Source organism: Kogia breviceps, chromosome 12 (genome assembly GCF_026419965.1).
Source record: "Kogia breviceps isolate mKogBre1 chromosome 12, mKogBre1 haplotype 1, whole genome shotgun sequence".
Classification (NCBI taxonomy): Eukaryota; Metazoa; Chordata; class Mammalia; order Artiodactyla; family Physeteridae; genus Kogia; species Kogia breviceps.
Window position 1 is genome coordinate 79721888 of NC_081321.1, and position 18977 is coordinate 79740864.

At 36.1% G+C, this 18977-nt stretch overlaps 1 protein-coding gene across 2 annotated transcripts in view; it reads left to right on the forward strand.

Moving 5' to 3' along the window:
- Positions 1-347: 347 nt before the first annotated feature.
- The window catches only part of NEDD1 (NEDD1 gamma-tubulin ring complex targeting factor), a 45499-nt gene continuing 26869 nt past the window's right edge, over positions 348-18977 (forward strand). Inside the window, exons 1-5 of one of the 2 annotated variants that reach the window (XM_059082494.2) lie at positions 348-437; positions 2671-2814; positions 5701-5795; positions 9900-10016; positions 12832-12972. In XM_059082494.2, the coding sequence (XP_058938477.1) occupies positions 2679-2814; positions 5701-5795; positions 9900-10016; positions 12832-12972 (489 nt within the window). In that variant the 5' untranslated portion in view covers positions 348-437; positions 2671-2678. The remainder of the gene's footprint in view (positions 438-2670; positions 2815-5700; positions 5796-9899; positions 10017-12831; positions 12973-18977) is intronic. The other variant, XM_067009924.1, reaches the window with a different exon arrangement.

The window sequence follows — 18977 nt, forward strand, 5'->3', positions numbered from 1 at the left end:
GGAGAGGCCACAACAGTGAGAGGCCCGCGTACCACAAAAACAAAACAAACAAACAAACAAAAAACTCAGCAAGCACTGTGCACCCAGAGTCTAGCAGAGTGCCTGGCACACAGTAGGTAGCCAACGAACAAATGTATGACAAAAGGGCAGCAGCCTCTGGCCCTAGCACCATCGGTTGGGCGTGGAGGGAGCCGCCCAGGCCCGCAGATCCCTCCCAGGCGCTAGGACCAGGACCCCCACCCAGGCCCAGCACCGCCCCTGACCCTGTCCCTGCCCCTGGCCACCAACCCGAGCCATAGCTTGGGGTAGCGCCTCTCCCGGTGACGCCATTCGGGGGCGGGACTTCCGGCCGCCGAAGTTTAACAGTCCAGGCGGGAGCCGGAAGCTCAGCGCCGGAGAGGGCCGCGCCGTGGCCCCCGGTTTACGGCGGCTGAGAGGTGAGGTTCCGGAGGGCCCGGGGTAGGGGCCGACGCCTGCCGAGTACTTGCCCTCTACTGGTACCCGCTCTCAGGTCACCTCAGGGGGCGGGTCGGAGGACCCTGGGGTCCCAGGGCCCCAGCCGGCCTGGCGCTCCGGCCGGTTGCCGGGCAGGGGTGCGGCGGCGCGTTTGGCGCGGAAGTGCCAGGGAGCCGCGGGCCGGGGTCGCGCACCTCCCCCTGCGACGGGCTCTGGTCGGGCCTGAGAGGTGGCCCCGGTCAACTGGGGTAGGTCGGTGGCGGCTCTGGGGGCTGCGTTGCCTCCGGAAAGTTTGCCGCTTGTCCACAGTCCCGTTCCCTTTTTGTAAACCTCTCAAATCCAACTCGTTCAGCAGGCGCTCAAATGCATTTTACGAGGTAACCCCAGTTGAGCAAGACTCCTGCAAGTAAAATGCATTTTGGGTTTTTACTGAAATTTGTAGAACTTTTGTTTAAGCTAAGTCGTAGTGGAATTGTTTTTTGTAGCCGCGCTCCGCGAATCCGGGGCGGACGGTGCTACCACCTTGTGTCCTGACAGTTGTTTTGATGGGAGCCTCTTCCAGAGGCTGATATGATGCCGCGCCCTTAAAATGTGCTCAGTTCTCAGAAGACTGAGGTTGGTGGGCCCTTCCCCGCTCCACTTTGAGAGGAGGAGACCGACGTTGAATGACTTGGCCAAAGTGACTGTCACCTAACTCTGGGGCAGATCATCTGAGCCAGGTCTAAAGGGATCTTTCCGCTACATCACGCCGCTCAACAGGAATGGTCTAAGATTATAGTAAAGATATCTTTCAGTGGTTTTTACTGGGTTTACAGATGCCTTTCCAGCACTTCATTGTTGTTGAGTAGGGATCCGAAAGGGCACGTTACCACCTGTTAAGGCACCAAATCCAAACACTGTCTACATTTCAGCAGATGACTAACAGCTCTTAGTAGAACTGTATTTATCTGGTGAATGAAGCATAGTGAATCACATAGATGGCTTTTCTAGTTAACAAAAGTTTTAGCCTCTTTATAAACATATTGAAAATTTTGTCTCTGGAGAATGAAAGGGCCCTGTAACTTGTTATGCCTTTAGGTTGTCCTCTGAAATAGAGCCTGCTCCTCATAAGTGTGATGTTTTGTTGATGACTTGGGAACCGGTCTGTAATGTCACTTACGCGCTGCTGCACTCTTGCACTGTTCACACCAGGAAGGTGTGAAGGGTGTATTTCTAGGCCCCCGTCCCTTCCCTTCTCCTTTCTCCCAGGTATTTCTCAGCATTTTTTTTTCTTACCCATCATGCATTACTACTTGCCTTTTGTCTTCTAGACTGCCTTGGTTTATGAAATCACTTTGTCAGAATTCTGTGTTTGAACTGTATACTGTGAACAGATAATACAAGGGAATGCATTGTAGACCTTGTGTTGGTATAGGGACTTAGTGACATCTTCTTAGGCTGTATTTGCTAATTTTAGACTTACTTGGAAAACCTGCCATGGCTGGATTCTGACCTGCAGGAGTGTTACAGTTTATTATAAATTTTTTAAAAGGTAAGGAAGTTACCTATCCAACAGTTGTTTGTTGAGTACCAGCTATGTGCGAGGAATGTTTCAAGGCTGGTAGTAAATAAGATGAAATCCCAGTCCTAAGGATCTTTATTTTATTCAAGTCAAGTCAAGGGGAGTCAGACATGAGAATAAGACTGCAGATAGCAGGAAGGGCCGTAAAAAATGAAACAGGGTAATGGGATATAGGACAACTGGTATGGAGCAGCTTTAGCCATGGTGGTCAGGGAAGGCCTTTCTGAGGAAGAAACGTGAGCTGAGACTGGAATGATGTGAAGGAGATGACCTTGGGAAGTCGGGAAAGACCGTTCCAGGCAGATGGGGCTGCAAACAGAAAGACTCAGAGGTGAGAAAGAAGGCCAGTGAGTTTGGTGGCCCTGGGAAAGAGAGGTAGGAATGTTACAGCAGGCCAGTTTGTGTAAGGCATGCTAAGGAGGTTGGATTTCATTGTAATTGTTCTGGAGAGTCATTGGAAAGGTCAGCTAAGAGAATGTGATCTGGTTTATGTTTTAGAGAGATCACTCCAAAAACTTTGTGGTGAGCACAATCTCTGGGACAGAAGTGAACGAGTAGAGCCACTTATTTTAGATAAGATGTCTCATTTTAACTCTCTTTTAAAAACCTATCCTTAATTGTTTTTAAAATATGTTGTTTTAAACTGTTTGCAGGTGCAGTCATGCAGGAAAACCTCAGATTTGCTTCATCGGGAGATGATGTTAAAATATGGGATGCTTCATCTATGACATTAGTGGATAAGTTCAACCCACACACATCACCACATGGAATCAGCTCAGTGTGTTGGAGCAGCAATAGTATCCTTTTCTTTTTTAAACAACCACTTTTTGTAAGGTTAAACAGCCAGTGTCAGTGAAACTTTTGCATGTGGTCCATAATGAGAAATATATTGGGCATAGCTGTGAAATATAAAGTGAAATAGGAATTTAGTAAACAGTATATCATATGTACACTGATATTCTCTGTTGATTTCATTAAAAACTTATTTGCAATTCACTACATTGAAAAACACTGCTGTTAAAAATATGTTAGCTACTAGATGCAGATCATAGAATTAGTTTTGTTATTAACAGTTGTCATTGAATCAAATGGAATAAGGTAGGTGATGGTGGGAAAAGTTCTGAAAGGTTCTGGAATGATGTTTTGCATCTGTGTTTGGATATTTGTGGATCTGGTTGGGAAATTAAAGACAGAACTTGAAGGCAGAAGCAAAGGTTGAGGGAAGAGATAAAAATTGTCAAACATTCCCATCTTACTGATGTATTCTCTGTATTTCTCTTCCTTTCTATCTGTGATGAAAATAGTCTTGTTTCCCAAAAGGCAGGAAAATTATCCAGATTGAACTTTCCTAAGGTTTTTATGTTTCTGATTGACATCCTCCCTGTCTTAGTAAGTTCCTAAATGTGGATAAAATGAACTCATAAATAGGCATTTCTCAGTATCTCACTATTGACATTTTGGGCAAGATAATGCTTTGTTATGGAGGCTGCCCTGTGCATTGTAGGATGTTTAGAAGCCTTCCTGGTCTCTACTAACCAGATGCCAGTAGCCCCAGTGGTGACAGCAAAAAATCATCTCCAGAATTGCTAGATGTCACCTGGGAGCCAGAATCACCCTCGGTTGAGAACCATTGCTGTAAACAAAGTATTCTTACCACCTTTTGTTGAAAATGTTCTGTATACTTGGTATGCTAGAAATAATCATTGGTCTGTGGAACTTATACGCATACACTATTTCTTAAACAACAGATTAAGCTTTAACATGTGTCTGATCTTATCAGTATCAAAGCAGTAATATTCTGCTTCCTGATGAAAGTAAAAATATCAAAGCTTTAAAATATGAATGATTCATGAACAAAAACATTAGAAGTTTTCATGCTCAATCTAATTATTTTTGCAAATATATAACAAAAATGATGAATTTTCTTATTGAATTAAATTTACCTCTTCATCATTCCTTGATTTTGTATTAAAGTAGCAAAATAAATAACTTTGGTGCTCTATTAATCAAACTCATGGGGAAGGGACTGCATTTTTGAAGGACTCTCCAGATGTATAGTGGGGTAAGATGTTTTAAAAAGAGTCACAAATATGTGAGGTTGCTTCTATTATTAGATTTTTATTATGTTTAGAGCTTAATTTTCCTTGTTACTCACTGCATAAAAGTAGCAGTTCTTAATGAGATTTATTATTTTTTTTTCCCCAAGGAGTTTTATTAGGAGTTGATACGTTTACTGATAAACCACTTAATGGTCTATCAACAAAACTGATGTAACTATGTGATGGTGTCCTATGACTTTTGGAAACTGGTCTTATTTCTGTATAGTTTTGTTGTACAAGTACATGTGCACTGAAAACCTTTGTATAGTTTTATACCTATTGAGGCTTTGATGCCTTCCAGAGGTTAGTTACTGAAGACCAAGGAATTCCCAGACTCAGAGATTTAGGGACCACTTAGCATGGATCCCAAGGACAGCGTTAATGGTGAGGTGCAAGGGAGATTAGTTTTCTTTTTTTTGGTTCTCTAGGTAATATTCCTCACTTTCTCATGATTTCTAAAACTACATGAGAAATAAAAGGAGTAACTAGAGTACCCTCTTGTATTATTTTCTTTCAGTCCTTTCTTTAATACATTCTAAGGAGAAGAGTAACAATAAACATAGGAAGAAGCCAAGGAAAGGGAAATGATTTATTTTTCTCAGTGCTGTAATATCTAGGTAGGTGAAAGTGATTTTGTTTGAATCATATATCATAATAAAATTACAGTCCATGGTCTGTTCACAAAATATCTGAATGTTATGTAAATCATCCAAAAGTAATGCAGTTAAGACTTTTCTTGTTAAAAGTATAGGTTTAAACTTCTGATATTTTAATTTGTTTTGACTCAAAATCAGATTCTTGGTCTTGGTTATATTATTGTATTTAGTCATTTTGGTTTTAAAATACTTACATTGTTTTGTGTTTACTGATTATTCCACTTATAATTTATGTAAAATAAGGAAAATATAATTTTAAATTATTAAATTAAATTTTAAATAATTATTAATTTAATAATTTAAATTATATTTTAAATAATTTGAATTTAATTGAATTGAAATAAAGTCAAAACTCTCATAACATAGTTGCTGTGTAACCACACTTATTTATATTTGCTACATATACTGTAATATTCTTAACACATTTAAGATTAAAACACTCTATCACAAAAATTCCATCCTGAGAAAATATCAGGCTTTATTTTTTAGTGGAAAAATAGGAGACTAATGTGGATATTTGCTTCCTAGCTTAAATTGGTATCAAGCACTGCGTTACTAAATAGCTATCTTAAACAGTATTTATAGATGAAAAAGCTGATTGATATTTGCCTGATGTTTCTTTTATCATGCTCTCATTCTTGAAGGATAAAATTAGACCTTCTGGCCTACACTTTGAAAATGGAGTAGTATTTCATATGGGTTAAATAGCTTTCAAGTGATAGCAAAATCGGAAAGGATAGTTCTTCCTTGCAGTAGTAGAAAAGAGAATTAGTCTTAGTAATTAGTAATCTGAGCCAGTTTTGAAAGCTAATGTATCAGCTATATTTGTTGCTTAGTGTGCTTGCTTTTATCATCTCAATTTTTATAATGATAGTCGAGTGCTAGAGCTGCTCATGGATTGTTCGATTCTCCGTAACTCTTCATTTAGATAACTTTCTAGTGACAGCATCTTCCAGTGGTGACAAAATAGTTGTTTCAAGTTGCAAATGTAAACCTGTTCCACTTTTAGAGCTTGGTGAAGGGGTAAGTGTTTTTTGTTTTTTTTTTAACTTTAAAAAATCTTAGTTTTGCTTGGGTGGTAATTGCTTATTTATTATGGTGCTGACAACTAAATATAAAGGTGTTTAAAAGCATTATTCTTAACCTGAGCTTAAAATAATACAGTAACACTTAAAGATGAAATAAGTGTGCTTACTGAAACATCTTTAGGTAAAATAATATTGGGTACTAGGGGAGCAATCAAGGACTTAGATTTCGTCAACTAGGCAGTTACTTTCTCCATTTCCCCTCTGTGGGAGGTTCTCTGGTATTGCTGTGGTTTTTTAGGATGATGTTCCACCAAGGTCACTGAGTTGATTTGAGCAAAAGAGTCCTAATGATGTAGCCCTTCCTTTACTGACATTGGACTCAGGACTATCAGCTAAAGAGCCTTATCGCATGGTAGCCTTCTGCTTTAGCTTCTGTCCACATGGTACTGCCTGAGTCTCCCCAGGCTCTCCTGCAATAGGATGCCTTGGTCCCAGAGCACTTAAATGAAGCTCTCACTATATGTTCTTACCCTTTAGTTTTACAGGTTAATCCCTCTGATTCAGGATAATGCTGGCTTTCTTATTTCCAATCACACACTTCTTGAAAGCTATTTCCATTTTAAATAAGATCTAAATAAAAAGGAATAAGTAGTTAGTTGGTAGCTTGTTCTTTTTTTAAATTTCATAGTTTTCATAGCAGACTCTAAACCATTATGAATTGTCATAATTTTACACACTGGAGTAGATAAGGCAGCCCAATTAATAATTGTTCTACTCCAGCTACAGTGGAGTAGAACACAGCAGAACATTGGAATATAAGCTCATCTAACGTAAAAAGGACTTAGGATTTCTATCAGTCCTTTCCCAAAGGTATCTGTTGGATTGATCTCAGCATCAGTTCCAGCCCACGGATATTAAGAGACTGGGGCAGAGAGAATGTCTGCTAAGGGTAGGAATGCCGTTTGCCTATCAACCTCAGTAAGTGAAATTGAGGCAGAGACTGTCGCTGGGCAATAAAGGCAAACTGTACTCTTCAAGAGCAGGCAGAACATCTTAGTCATCTTTGGATCTTCAGATCATGTCAAAGGTGGGCAGCAAACATTTGCTGAATTAAATATCAACATCAAAACAATTTCGATTTACACCTCTACCACTATTTATCTATCTATCTACACACATGTGTGCACACACACATTACTTTTATGCATTGCCTTAGAACCAGTTTGGGACCTTTTTTTGTTGTTAATGTGTAAAATGTAAAAATTATATGATATTTACAAGTGTGACACCACTTTAAGGATTTTGTGAATATTTTACATTAGTTGCTGTAGTTCTGTTTCCCACAGTTAAGTCATATCAGAATTCAGGTTGATGAAAGTGCGATCATTGTAGTTATAATTTAAATCTGCTTTAGTTTACTTACAAAAAATATTTTAAAACCATTGGTCTTTTAGTCTTTATTGGTAATTTTCTTATAACATTAGTGTGTTGGTAACCTTTGCTTCATGGGATCCAAGTCCTATTACTTATGTACCATTTGAGATATTAGACCTTTGCTCATTGGGAAAATTAGGTTCTATCCTACTTACTTTAACATTATTTTTAAGGTGGAACTTTATTAAGTTTCATATTTATTTTCTTTGATTTTGTATTTTACCTCTTTAAAGTAGACATTTTGGTCTTAACAGTATTATAATGGATATGATAGGCTACTATATAGCCTAGAAATTTGACCTGATGTTATTTTCAGATTTTAAAATTCCACCCATTGCTTGTGTCTTAGGGTACAGGATTTCTGTAATAACCACTCAATTTCCATTAATTATTTAAGTTCATTAGCTACGTTAATAATCTATTAACATAAAAAGATCTTCTATCGTGGTAAGCAGCTATAAATACAGGTTTTGTTCTGAGCCCTTAAGAATAATTTGAGTGGTTTTTGATGATTAGAATCCTAATATATTGATCTTTGATGGATGCTCTTCTTGTCTGTCTTTTCAAAAAGGTTATTTTGATAGCTCTTAGCAAACTGTCCTGATCTGCAATGATAACCAGATTCTAACTTTTACTAGTCTGTTTAGACTAAAGTCAATTCCTAGAATGACCTGCAAGAGAATTATAGCGACCATACTGAAACATTGATGTAATGTGCTCTTGATATTTTTGTATGTGTTAATAATTTTGACTCAGTCAAAATTTCAGAGCTGGAAGAAGCCTTGGGGGAGGGAGAGGGGGTTATGTGCACCGTTTTAAGGGTGCTCTCTTGAGCAGAGGATGTTTTTGAGATGCATGGACTCTCAAGAACAGTAGATCTAGTCCTCATCTCTCATTTCTCAGATGTAGAAATGCAGGCTCAGAAAGGTGAGATGACTTGCCTAAACCTACATAGTTTGCTTTTTAAGCTTTAACTAAGTCACAAAATGTCCCCTCTGGAATTCATTTCTCTTTTTTCCCCTCATGGTATTCAACCTCAGGTGAGAATAATTAATGTAACTACGCAGTGTATCTGAAAATTAAATAGAGAAAAATATGCAATACTGTGCTCTTTGTAGCATAGTTACTGATGGTACTACCAGATAGATGACACTCATAGATACTCATTGTGAGAAAAACTTGGTTACCTCTGTACTTTAGCCGTTTGTTCTATATTTATTGAACAGGGATGTGGTCTTCGCTCTAAGGAAACGGACATTCTGGTGAGAGACAATAAACTAGTAAACAGACTACTGAGTATAGTGATAAGTTGTTATGCAGAGAGCTAAAATAAGATATTGAGATAGCCAGTTATGTTAAGTGGCCAAGGGAGGTCTCCTGAAGTTGTGGCATTTAAGTTGATATCTGTTGACCAGAAGCAGCCATTCAAGCCAAGATTCAGGGAAATTAACTTTCCAGGCAAGACTGGCTGTGTAGAAGCCTTGAGGCAAATATAGTGTTTACGGAATGGAAGATGGTCAGTGTGGCTAGAGAATTAGTGGATAAGGAGGAAAATGGCGAGAGACCAGGTAAGAAGGGGCCAGATGAATAGGGCTTTGAAAGCCAGGTTAATGATGAGTTCGGAATTTATTCTAGGTGTGATTGGAAACCATTGAAGATTTTTAAATGAGAGACACATGATCTGATTACATTTCTTAAAGGTCACTCTACTTATGGAGCATGGGATGTAAGGAAGCATGAGTGGAAGCAGGACAACAAGTTAGGAGGCTGCTGTTGTATTTTGTCAAGGTTTGGATAAGGGTGCTAGCAATGACAGTAGATAAAGGGGGGCCCATGTGGGATAGATTTTAGGTTTGGAGTTTAGAGAACTTACTGATAGATTGGGCAGAGGGAGAACAAGGAATCAAAGTTAATTCTGGACTTTTACCTTGAGGAACTGGATGAATGGGACCTTTACAGTGGTGGGGAGAGTGTAGAGGTAGGTTCTGATGACATGATGTTTGAGACTTGGGCCATTAGGGGGAGATTTGCTGTGACACTGGACTAGTATCTTATCCTCTTTATAAAACTTTGCCCCTGCACTGCCATGTCAAAGAATTAACAGTTTTTAACAGTTTGATGTCATACCTTAATAAGATAAACAAACCAACCTTTGTACCTTGTAATTAGATTAATGTAATATCAAGAATAGTAGCTATAATGACATGCCAGCCACTGTGGCAGTGCAGGGGCTCTATGAGGGTTTTAAACTAGGCATTCTTTATAGTTCCCTCTACCTTAAGAATTTTCTGAGCTGTGGGTTGATTTTAATGTGAGATATTCTATGGGAGACTAAGAGCAGGTTTTATTAAAGGGAAATATTGCGGGCAAGTAAGCCCTGATGGGGGCCCAAGACTTGCTGGTATTCCCTAAGCTTCCTCTGTCACCACCTTTCTGTGGACTAGAACATGAATCTGGTTGATTTCCTTAAAGCCTTTTTGAACACTTTGCAGACTATTGAATCCATGTGACAGATAATGAGAGGTGAATCTTTAGTACAAGAATTGGCATGTTTATAGCATTTAACTCAACAAATATTTTTCATGTGCTTACTAAGTGTTGGGTGAGACTTGAAAGTCAGCTCTGGGCTCTGTTTGGTTAATGTGACTTTTTATTTCTTTAATAGCAAAAGCAGACATGTGTCAGTTTAAATTCAACATCAATGTATTTGGTAAGCGGAGGCCTAAATAACATTGTTAATATTTGGGATTTAAAATCAAAAAGAGTTCATCGATCTCTTAAGGTAAGCAACTTTTTTTTTTTTTAATCCTTACAGAAATGGGTATCCCACAATGTGTTTATTAGGAATAGTTACCAAACTTTTAATTTTGAGCTTTTATGATAAAAATAAGCTGCTTCAGAATTGAAGTGAGATTTGTTAGGGAAAATAAAGATGCTTTGTAGCCAAAAACTTAATTTTTTTGGTTTATTTTTCCCTCCACGTATGTTACTATATTGCTATATTGCTGGGGTTAAAACTTTTTCCTTATTTTTTCACTTTGGTCTGCTCTTGTGTGAGTGAACCACTTATTCATTTAAAAAAATGGTTTGTCATTAGAGATCTTTTTAAGGCACTTTGAAATAATGAGAGTGGTTTGGGGATGACAGTATTTGGGGATATGGCTTCTTAGTTCTCTGCTACAGTTTGTATGTATGTATTTTCACCTTGGTAATGAAATGTTCCTAAAATAGTTTACTACTTACAGTTAGTGTTTCTTTAAATAGTTAGCTTTTTGCAGTTTCAGAAAATGAAAATAATCATCATGAAAGCCCCTGGTTGCCATTGTATTTTTGGACTTCTGTCCTTTTAATATTTGGAAGTGCACTTTTAAAATTATTTTTAATTTTTATGTCTTTTAAAAAGTTTTAATATGCAAAATTTTAAACATTTTTATCTATACACACACATACCTATGTAGACACAAAGAGAGAAATTCCTTTAACTCATCATCCATGTATCCATCACCTGATTTCAGTGATGATCAACTCATGGCCAGTATTGTTTCATCTATGTGCTCATCTACTCTCTCATCCTCAGACCTTCAGAGTATTTTGAAGCAAATACCAGAGATCATTATAATTTTATTACATATCTTAATGTCATTGAGTTAATTCTTACTAGAGAAATAGTATATAGAAGAATGTTTTTCTCTTTGCTAAGTTGAAATATAATCTTATGATTGCTGTTTAAAATATTACTTTTGGAAGTTCATTATTTTAAGTATTAACTAAACTTTGAAGAGTCTTCGGGAAAATTGAAAAGTTGCCAATAATGAGAATACTTAACTTTTATTGAATTCTTTGACATGCCAGCCACTGTGCTTAACATATTTTATTCTGTCTATTCTACAACTCTGCAGAGCAGGTAGTATTATTCCTAAGTACAGATGGAGAAACTCCAACTCAGAGATGTTAAAGAACTTGTTCAATGTCAAGCACCTAGTAAGGGCAAAGATGAGAGGCACACTCAGATATTATTCATTGTTTAATCTTTTAAATTATGAAATAATTGAATTAAAGCTATTTAGGGGGATATACCTAGTATGAATAAAGAATATCTTAAAGAATTGAGAAGAGATTAGAAGTCTGTGGCCAGTTTTATCACACAGTGTCACACGTTTTAGGAGCATCACTTATTCCCATCCCTCCTTACATGGGCAAAATTCTACTCATTTTTCCACCCTCAGCTGAGTGACTTATTTTCCACAGTTGAAATCAGGAAGACACACCTGCCTCTTTACAAAGTCACAGAAATTGTATTGGACCCCACGTTATAATTTCTCAAATGGGAATGATGCCTATATGCCCACTCCTTCTTTTTCCTTTCTTATTAGATATTCTTTTCCTCAGGATAGCACTTGTTTGATTTAAAAAAGCAGTAAAATATAAATGCATTTCCCAACATGCTTTAAGGATCATTTGAAAAAGTTGTAAAATAAGTGGAATATTATAGCTACTATTCTTGATATTATATTAATCTAATTACAAGCTACAAAGGTTGGTTTGTTTATCTTCTTAAGGTATGACATCAAACTGTTAAAAACTATGCTGATCACTGTGCTCCTAGGCTAGATATCTCTAATTTAATTTTGGAAAACATAGTCCTTGTGAACTCAGTTTGTTTAAAACTGAACAGTTTTATTTCCTCAAAGTGGATTCCCCTTTGGATTTGGGAGACAGTCGAGTATAATGAGAGGAAACTAAGCTTTGGAATATGACCTGGATTGAATCCTGGCTCTACCACTGGCAGTTCTGTGAGCCTGCACAGTTTCTTAACCTTAGTTAACTCATCTATCAAATGGGGAAAATGGCCTTGCCTCCCATGATTGTTCTGAAGATTAATAATAATATATAAAACTCCCAGTCTTAGTCGGTACTCAGCAGATGGAAGCAGCAGCCATCAAATCTCAAACATCCTTTGCTCATTCTGGCTTTGGGGCTTTTGTTTTTTGCTCTCTTCTATTTTGCAGTGTCAGTTTTCTTTCTCCTTCTCCTAACTTACCTCTTATTACTTTTTTTAATGTTGAACTCAAGCTTTCTGTCTTTCATAAAACTTCCTCTGTCAACTCAGTTCACAGTGATAACTCTCTTTCCTCTGACACTTCGCCTCTGCCACTCGTTGAGCATTCATTCTGCCATTTGCATGTTCACTTAAATGTCCTGTCTTCTCAGTTGAACAGTAATATTCTCAAGGGCAGGGACTCTCATAATAATCAACTTGCAGTACATGTTACTTGTCAGTGGAAGTGAATTCTTTAAGGTAGACATAATGCAATTTAGAAAATTACCTTTCCTTTTTGTCTCTTGTTTCAGGGTGCCTGACCATTATTATGGTTATGAAAAATAAATCTTTGTTCCCTGAAAGGACTTGGTGTTAATCAGATAGTTTACTACTCATTTGAGTAATTTTGTTGGGGGTTATTTGAGGAAAATGTTAAAGCATATATTAGATTGACAAATACATAATAGTTACAAAACATGAAATTTACAAAAAACCATGAAAATATGCTGTTTGAAGGTTGTGTGGCACTGTATTTACTTTCATTTCTCTCATTCAGGATCATAAAGATGAAGTAACTTGTGTAACATATAATTGGAATGACTGCTACATTGCTTCTGGATCTCTCAGTGGTGAAATTATTTTGCACAGTGTAACCACTAATTTATCTAGTACTCCTTTTGGCCATGGTAGTAACCAGGTACAGTATGGGTTTATTCAAAATAAAGTTGATAAGATAGATTTTTAAAATTATCTTACATAAGACAATGAATTTGAGTTTTTAAAATTGAGTATTTTAAATTTGCATTTAGCTCACTCAAACTTCTGTAGCTATTCTTTAATGGTAGTATGTAAAAGCTAATTCATACTAGATGATGGTGCTTACATGAGTTCAGTTATGCCACTGAATAGTCACATGCTCCTAGAACTTAACTATGTATAACAAATACAGATAATTGTTAATAGATTAAGCCCAAAACATGCATATAATTATGACATTACAATTATAGAAGTGTTGCATAGCTTAAACTATGTCAGCTACAAGACAGATACTTATGTTCATAAATATTCTGTTAGGTGGACATGGAATAATTGTATTGGGTTGGCAAAAATTCGTTTGGTTAATGAATCCATTGTTCAATAAAGTTCTTGGTGAAAATGAAAAATGTCTTTTATTTTTACTTAAAACAGAACGAACTTTTTGGCTAACCCAATATTTAGGCACAGGGTAAATTGAGTTTTCTTTTTTGTTTGTTTCAAGTATGTGATAGAGTATCAAAGCATATTTATGTATTTCAGGTTAATATGAGTATTTAGGGAAAATTTTTATAAAGGAAAATTAGTCACTTATTGAATGTTTTTCTTTATAAAAAATTAGTCTATAAAATTCTTAAAAGAATAAATTCAGTTTCTCAAGAAATCTAATTCTTGGCTAGCTTTCCATGAAATTCTCCACAGGAATTTCCAATGAGGTGAAACTTCTTCTAATCTTTTTATTGTTATCACTTTGGCCATAAGTATTATTAGATAAAATACAGGAGCTCTTCAGTTTTGAAAAGCATTAAAATCATTATTTGAATAGTATTTAGTGTTTAAGGAAAATTTAATGGATATTAAAAATGTACAGAAAAAAGTCTTTTCTCAGATTTCATATGTATTGAGGTAATAAAAGAGATGTACATATAAATGATTTTATGGAAGATTGATGAAAAACAGTCTTATGGTGATCCAGAACAGAGAAGACTGTCTGATTGGGAATAAAATAGAGAAAATTGAAGGAGGGAGGATTTCAGCTGGGTCTAAGGCTTATAACTGATTTTGTTTTGTTTTGTTTTACTAGTATATAAACTGGCCTCTGACAGTTATTTGATTCCAGCTTGTATTAGGGTTAACTCTTTACATGTCCACATTATAGTTGGAACCGTGTCTTGTTTCTTTGTACTCAGCCATTGTCTAACTTTGTGCCTTATATGGAAAAGATCCTCAATAAATATATGAGTAGATGAATACATTTAAAGATAACAAAGATTTTAATAGGCTAATAAAGAACTTTGGGAGAGGGATATTTTATATGGAGGAAATCATATGAACAAAAACAAGGAGAAAGGAAAGTGTATGGGTTTTATACAGGGCTAATGTGAGAAAAAGATTAGAAAGGTAAGCAGGAACATAGTGTTGATGTGGGACTTCGAATGCCAGACCAAAGTTTGGCTTTTATTTTGGAAGGCATTTAGGGAACTCAGAATTTTTTGATTAGTTGAATATTAGAATTACAGAAACCTTGAACTGAGAAAAGGCTTCAGAGGTAATCTCACTTTCTGCATTTTATGGATGAGGATAAGTGATTTGCCACAGAGAATGTATTAATATTGTCATAAAAATAGGAAATACTTTGTTTTTGTAATTTTTTTGGTTATTTGTATTATGATAATGGAGACATAAAACCTAAGACCACAGAAGTTGGAACTATTGGAAAAAAATCGTATCTAGTGTTCAGATGCCTTGCTTTTTAAAGAAATAGAGTAATCTTCTCCTTCTCCTTCCTCTTTTTTCTTCTTCCTCTTTTCTCCTTCCTCTTCTTCTTTCTTCTCTTTCTTCCTCTTCTCCTCCTCTTCCTCCTCCTCTCTTCTTTGGTATATTAGAAGCATGCTAAATTTAGATTTATAAATTCTGGGTTGACTTTTCAGTAACATAAATATTACGTCAGATACTACCATGTATATTCTTAGATTTCAGTTTTTATTATATTTTGCTAGAGAGTTTTCTTATTAAAACAAAAGATGAAGGAATAGTCGTGAAAACATTAGGTTGGTTATTGCTCTTGGCCTTATTGTGTGTAAAATCTTAAAGTTTTAAAAATTGAGATAACTTACATATAATAAAGTACATATATCTTAAATACACAGCTTGATGAATTTTATACATACATACACCTGTGTAACTACATACTACCAGAATCAAGATACAGAATCTTTATCTTTTCCAGTCACTACCTCATATTTCTTAAAAGAATTGTATGTGTCTGGTTTCTCTTAGTCTTCATTATGTTTGCTTTGTTGCATGGAATAATAGTAGTTCATACTGTTTTACTACTATGTAGTATTCCATTATATGGATGTGCCACAATTTATTTATCCATTCTACTGTTGATGGACACATGAACTGTTTCCAGTTTGTAGCTGTTGTGAGAAAGCTACTATGAATATTCTTATATAAGTCTTTTTATGAATATATGTTTTCATTTCTCTTGAGTAAATACTCAGGAGTGAAATTGCTGGGTCTTAGGGTAGGCATCAATTTTTACTTTATTAAAAATTGCCAAAAAGGTTTTAAAGTGCTTGTACCATTGTATACTTCTCCCAGCAATGCAGCAATGTATGTGAGATCCAGTCGCTCCACGTTTTTGCTCATACCAAATATTGTCTATCTTATTAACTTTAACCACTTTGATGGTTGTGTAGTTGTATCTGATTGTGGTTTTAATTTGCATTTTTCTATGTTGAATGAGTTGGCATGCTTTTTTTTTTTTTTTCTTTTTTTCGGTATGCGGGCCTCTCACTGTTGTGGCCTCTCCCGTTGCGGAGCACAGGCTCCGGACGCGCAGGCCTAGCGGCCATGGCTCACGGGCTTAGTTGCTCTGCGGCATGTGGGATCTTCCCAGACCAGGGCACGAACCCGTGTCTCCTGCATCGGCAGGCGTATCTCAACCACTGCGCCACCAGGGAAGCCCGGCATGCTTTTATATACTGTCTTTTGTGAGGTCACTGTTCAAGTCTGTTTCTCCTTTTTGTTTGGGGTTATTTCTGTTTTTCTGATTGATTTATAGTTTATTCTGTATTCCAGATGGAGTCATCTTTTGGATATACACGTTGCATATATCTTCCTTTAGCCTACGGCTTGCCTTTCCACTCTTAATGCCTTTAAAAAAAAATGAACAGAAGTTCTTAAATTTATGTCTATTATGCTCCATTTCAAATTAATTTTTGTATATGGTGTGAGATGGGGTTCATCTTTACATACAGGTATATAGTTAGGCCAACATTATTTATTACAAAGACCATCTGATTGCCACTGGGGTGAGTGTAGGTGGTGAGAGGGTTCAGAGAGCATTCAGGCAGAGGTTATCACCTTGTAGAATTCTTACCACCATTTATTGTGTTTCAAGTACAGTGATCATTGCTTTATATTACATTTTCTCATTTTTTCTTTGCTACTCACTTGTGAGGTATAGGTTATTCTCACTTTACAAGTGAGAAAACTGAGATTCCAGGACTTTCTGATCACAAGATTCTTAATTGACTGATCTGAAGGTCGACTCTTGAAGAGTGGTAGCATTGTTTCCTTTTGAAGCTCTTTCTAGCTCAGAGGCAACTGCATGCGTAAGGATTTGAGGATCCAGACTTGTGAAAACTTTGCAGTATTCTCTTGTCACTTTGTGTAGGAGTCCAACATTTATTCTTGTCTCTTCTTCACTTGAAAAATAAAATTTTTAAATTCTAGGTGACAGGTTGCTGTATTGTTGATTTTCAAAGGATTTTTTTCATCGATTACTTTGCATGGCAAAACTGAATATATCTTCTAGTTTAGGAAAACAGTAATGCTCAAAGCTTGTCTCTTGTGCAAGGTCAGATGAACCAGAACCTAGATTTTCATGTTCTTGCTGCCTCTTGCTCAAGCAGTTGGCATCTCTGTAAGCTTTTTTGGTATAGCTTTATGTTGTAAATCCCACATTTATTTGGAGGGCTAGCTGTGTGAGCCTGGGCAAGTGATTTAACTCTCAAGCCTCCTTTTCCTTAACTGTCAAGTGAGAATGAAAATATACTTTCAGCGGGGTTTTGTTCGGTTTTGGTGGTTTATTTTGGTCTAGATGAGATGCTAACATAGTTCCTAACGTGGAGATTAGAGAACTTTAGTGTGAACTTTTAATGAATAATCATATTAATTTACTAAAATAGCTTTTGTGATTTACTTCTGCAAACTGGTTTGAACATCTTTAGGTTTAATGCGTTCCCTCCAAACCCCTGCTAATTAACCAGTTGTAACTTGACCTCAGTAATCATATTTTGTGTTTTAGAGCAACTTAGAATAAGGAGAGCATTAAAGAAGGTGAGGAAATCGAACTGGAGTGTGTTGGTTTTTTTCCCTTTTCCTGGAACAAATGTTTATATATTTTTCGTGTACTATATTATTTCACTTTTCTCTACAACATTAAAGCAAAGTGCATGGGTTAGGAAATACCAGTTGGCCTCTGTGAACGTAGCAGTCTCAGTTTTCTTAGTGAAGAAAGTCACAGTTATGATTTTGTATACTTATGTTTCCATTTTACAGGCAGCATAATTGAAATCTGTGGAGGTTTTTTTTTTTTTTCATTTAGATTCCTCACAACTCATTTACGATTTCAAGTATATTAAATATTCATTTTAAAAATTTAAACAATGTTCATAAAAATTTCAAGTCTGTCTAAAAATTGACATAATTCAATTCCAATACACTGTCACCCAGCCCATTTTCTATGCTGACAGTTTTACTATAGGGTTTGGGTTTTTGAGAAAAATAGTAGGTAGGGCACATATAATGATTAAATTAAAATTTTCTATTTTTGTTTCCGTGAACAATCAAGAATTTGAAATCTTTAAAAATCATCAAATTGATTTCTTAGCAAAAGTGACAAAACCATGGAGTCTCACTGAATCTGCATTATACTGAATTTCATATTGGAAATGAGATTGCCTGAATATATTGAGAATCTTACTTTGAAGTGTCTGAGCTGAATTGAAGCTATTAGTTTTTAGTGGATCGCAGTGTCTGTCTGCAGGGGAGAAAGAGCCTTACTGCTTCTGCAGAGCTGCCAGGGCTGACAGACTCCTTAGAATATAATTGCAAGTCACTATTTGGCAAGTTCAGCAGCTTAGGCTCACAAATAGGTTAACCTGTGTTGCCTTTCTCAGACTTCAGCCTTTTTGAAAGCAGTTAAAAAGTGGATCTATTTTATTGATTCCTTAGATTTAAAAGTGATTTTTAAATGCAATGTCTGTGAGATTTTAAATATAACATTTTCCAGTATGTGTTAAATAAATCCATTTTCTTCAGTTAAATTTTTGACATTTTAGCTATAGCTTTTGTAAGTATTAATAAGCCTTATGAGTATGGAGATCTGGTAAATAATTATTAATTACATTTTTAAAATAATTATTTTATCAAGAATGAATTTAATTCCAGTTTGGTTAACTTGATTGACTGGTTTTGTTTATACCTGAACTTTGGCACTCAAAAAGTTTGACTGACTACAAAGCTTTACATCTAGAATAGTGGTTTCCTTTATGTTATATGGGAATGTTGGTATACAGTTGTATACTCTGGTATAATATGTTCTTGATTCTCTTTATATATTTCTTTAGTATTTGTATACTTTTCTAGCCTTTATGTTATGTTTTTGAGCAGTTTTATGATTGACATGTTGGCATAAAATAAACTTCTATGTTTTTATATATTCTTAAAGTATAATTTTTCCTTTTGTTCTTCTCTTCTAAATTGTCTTTAATAGGAAGTGGTTTGAAGAATGTTTTCTTGCAGTTTCTCTGTATAGCTCTGCCTTCCTTCCATAAAGTTATAATCATTCTGTTGGTCCAATTTTGTCTTGGATTCCATTGTTCAAATGCCACAGCTTATTTAAACATTTCTGTACTTTAGGTTTTTTCCAAATTT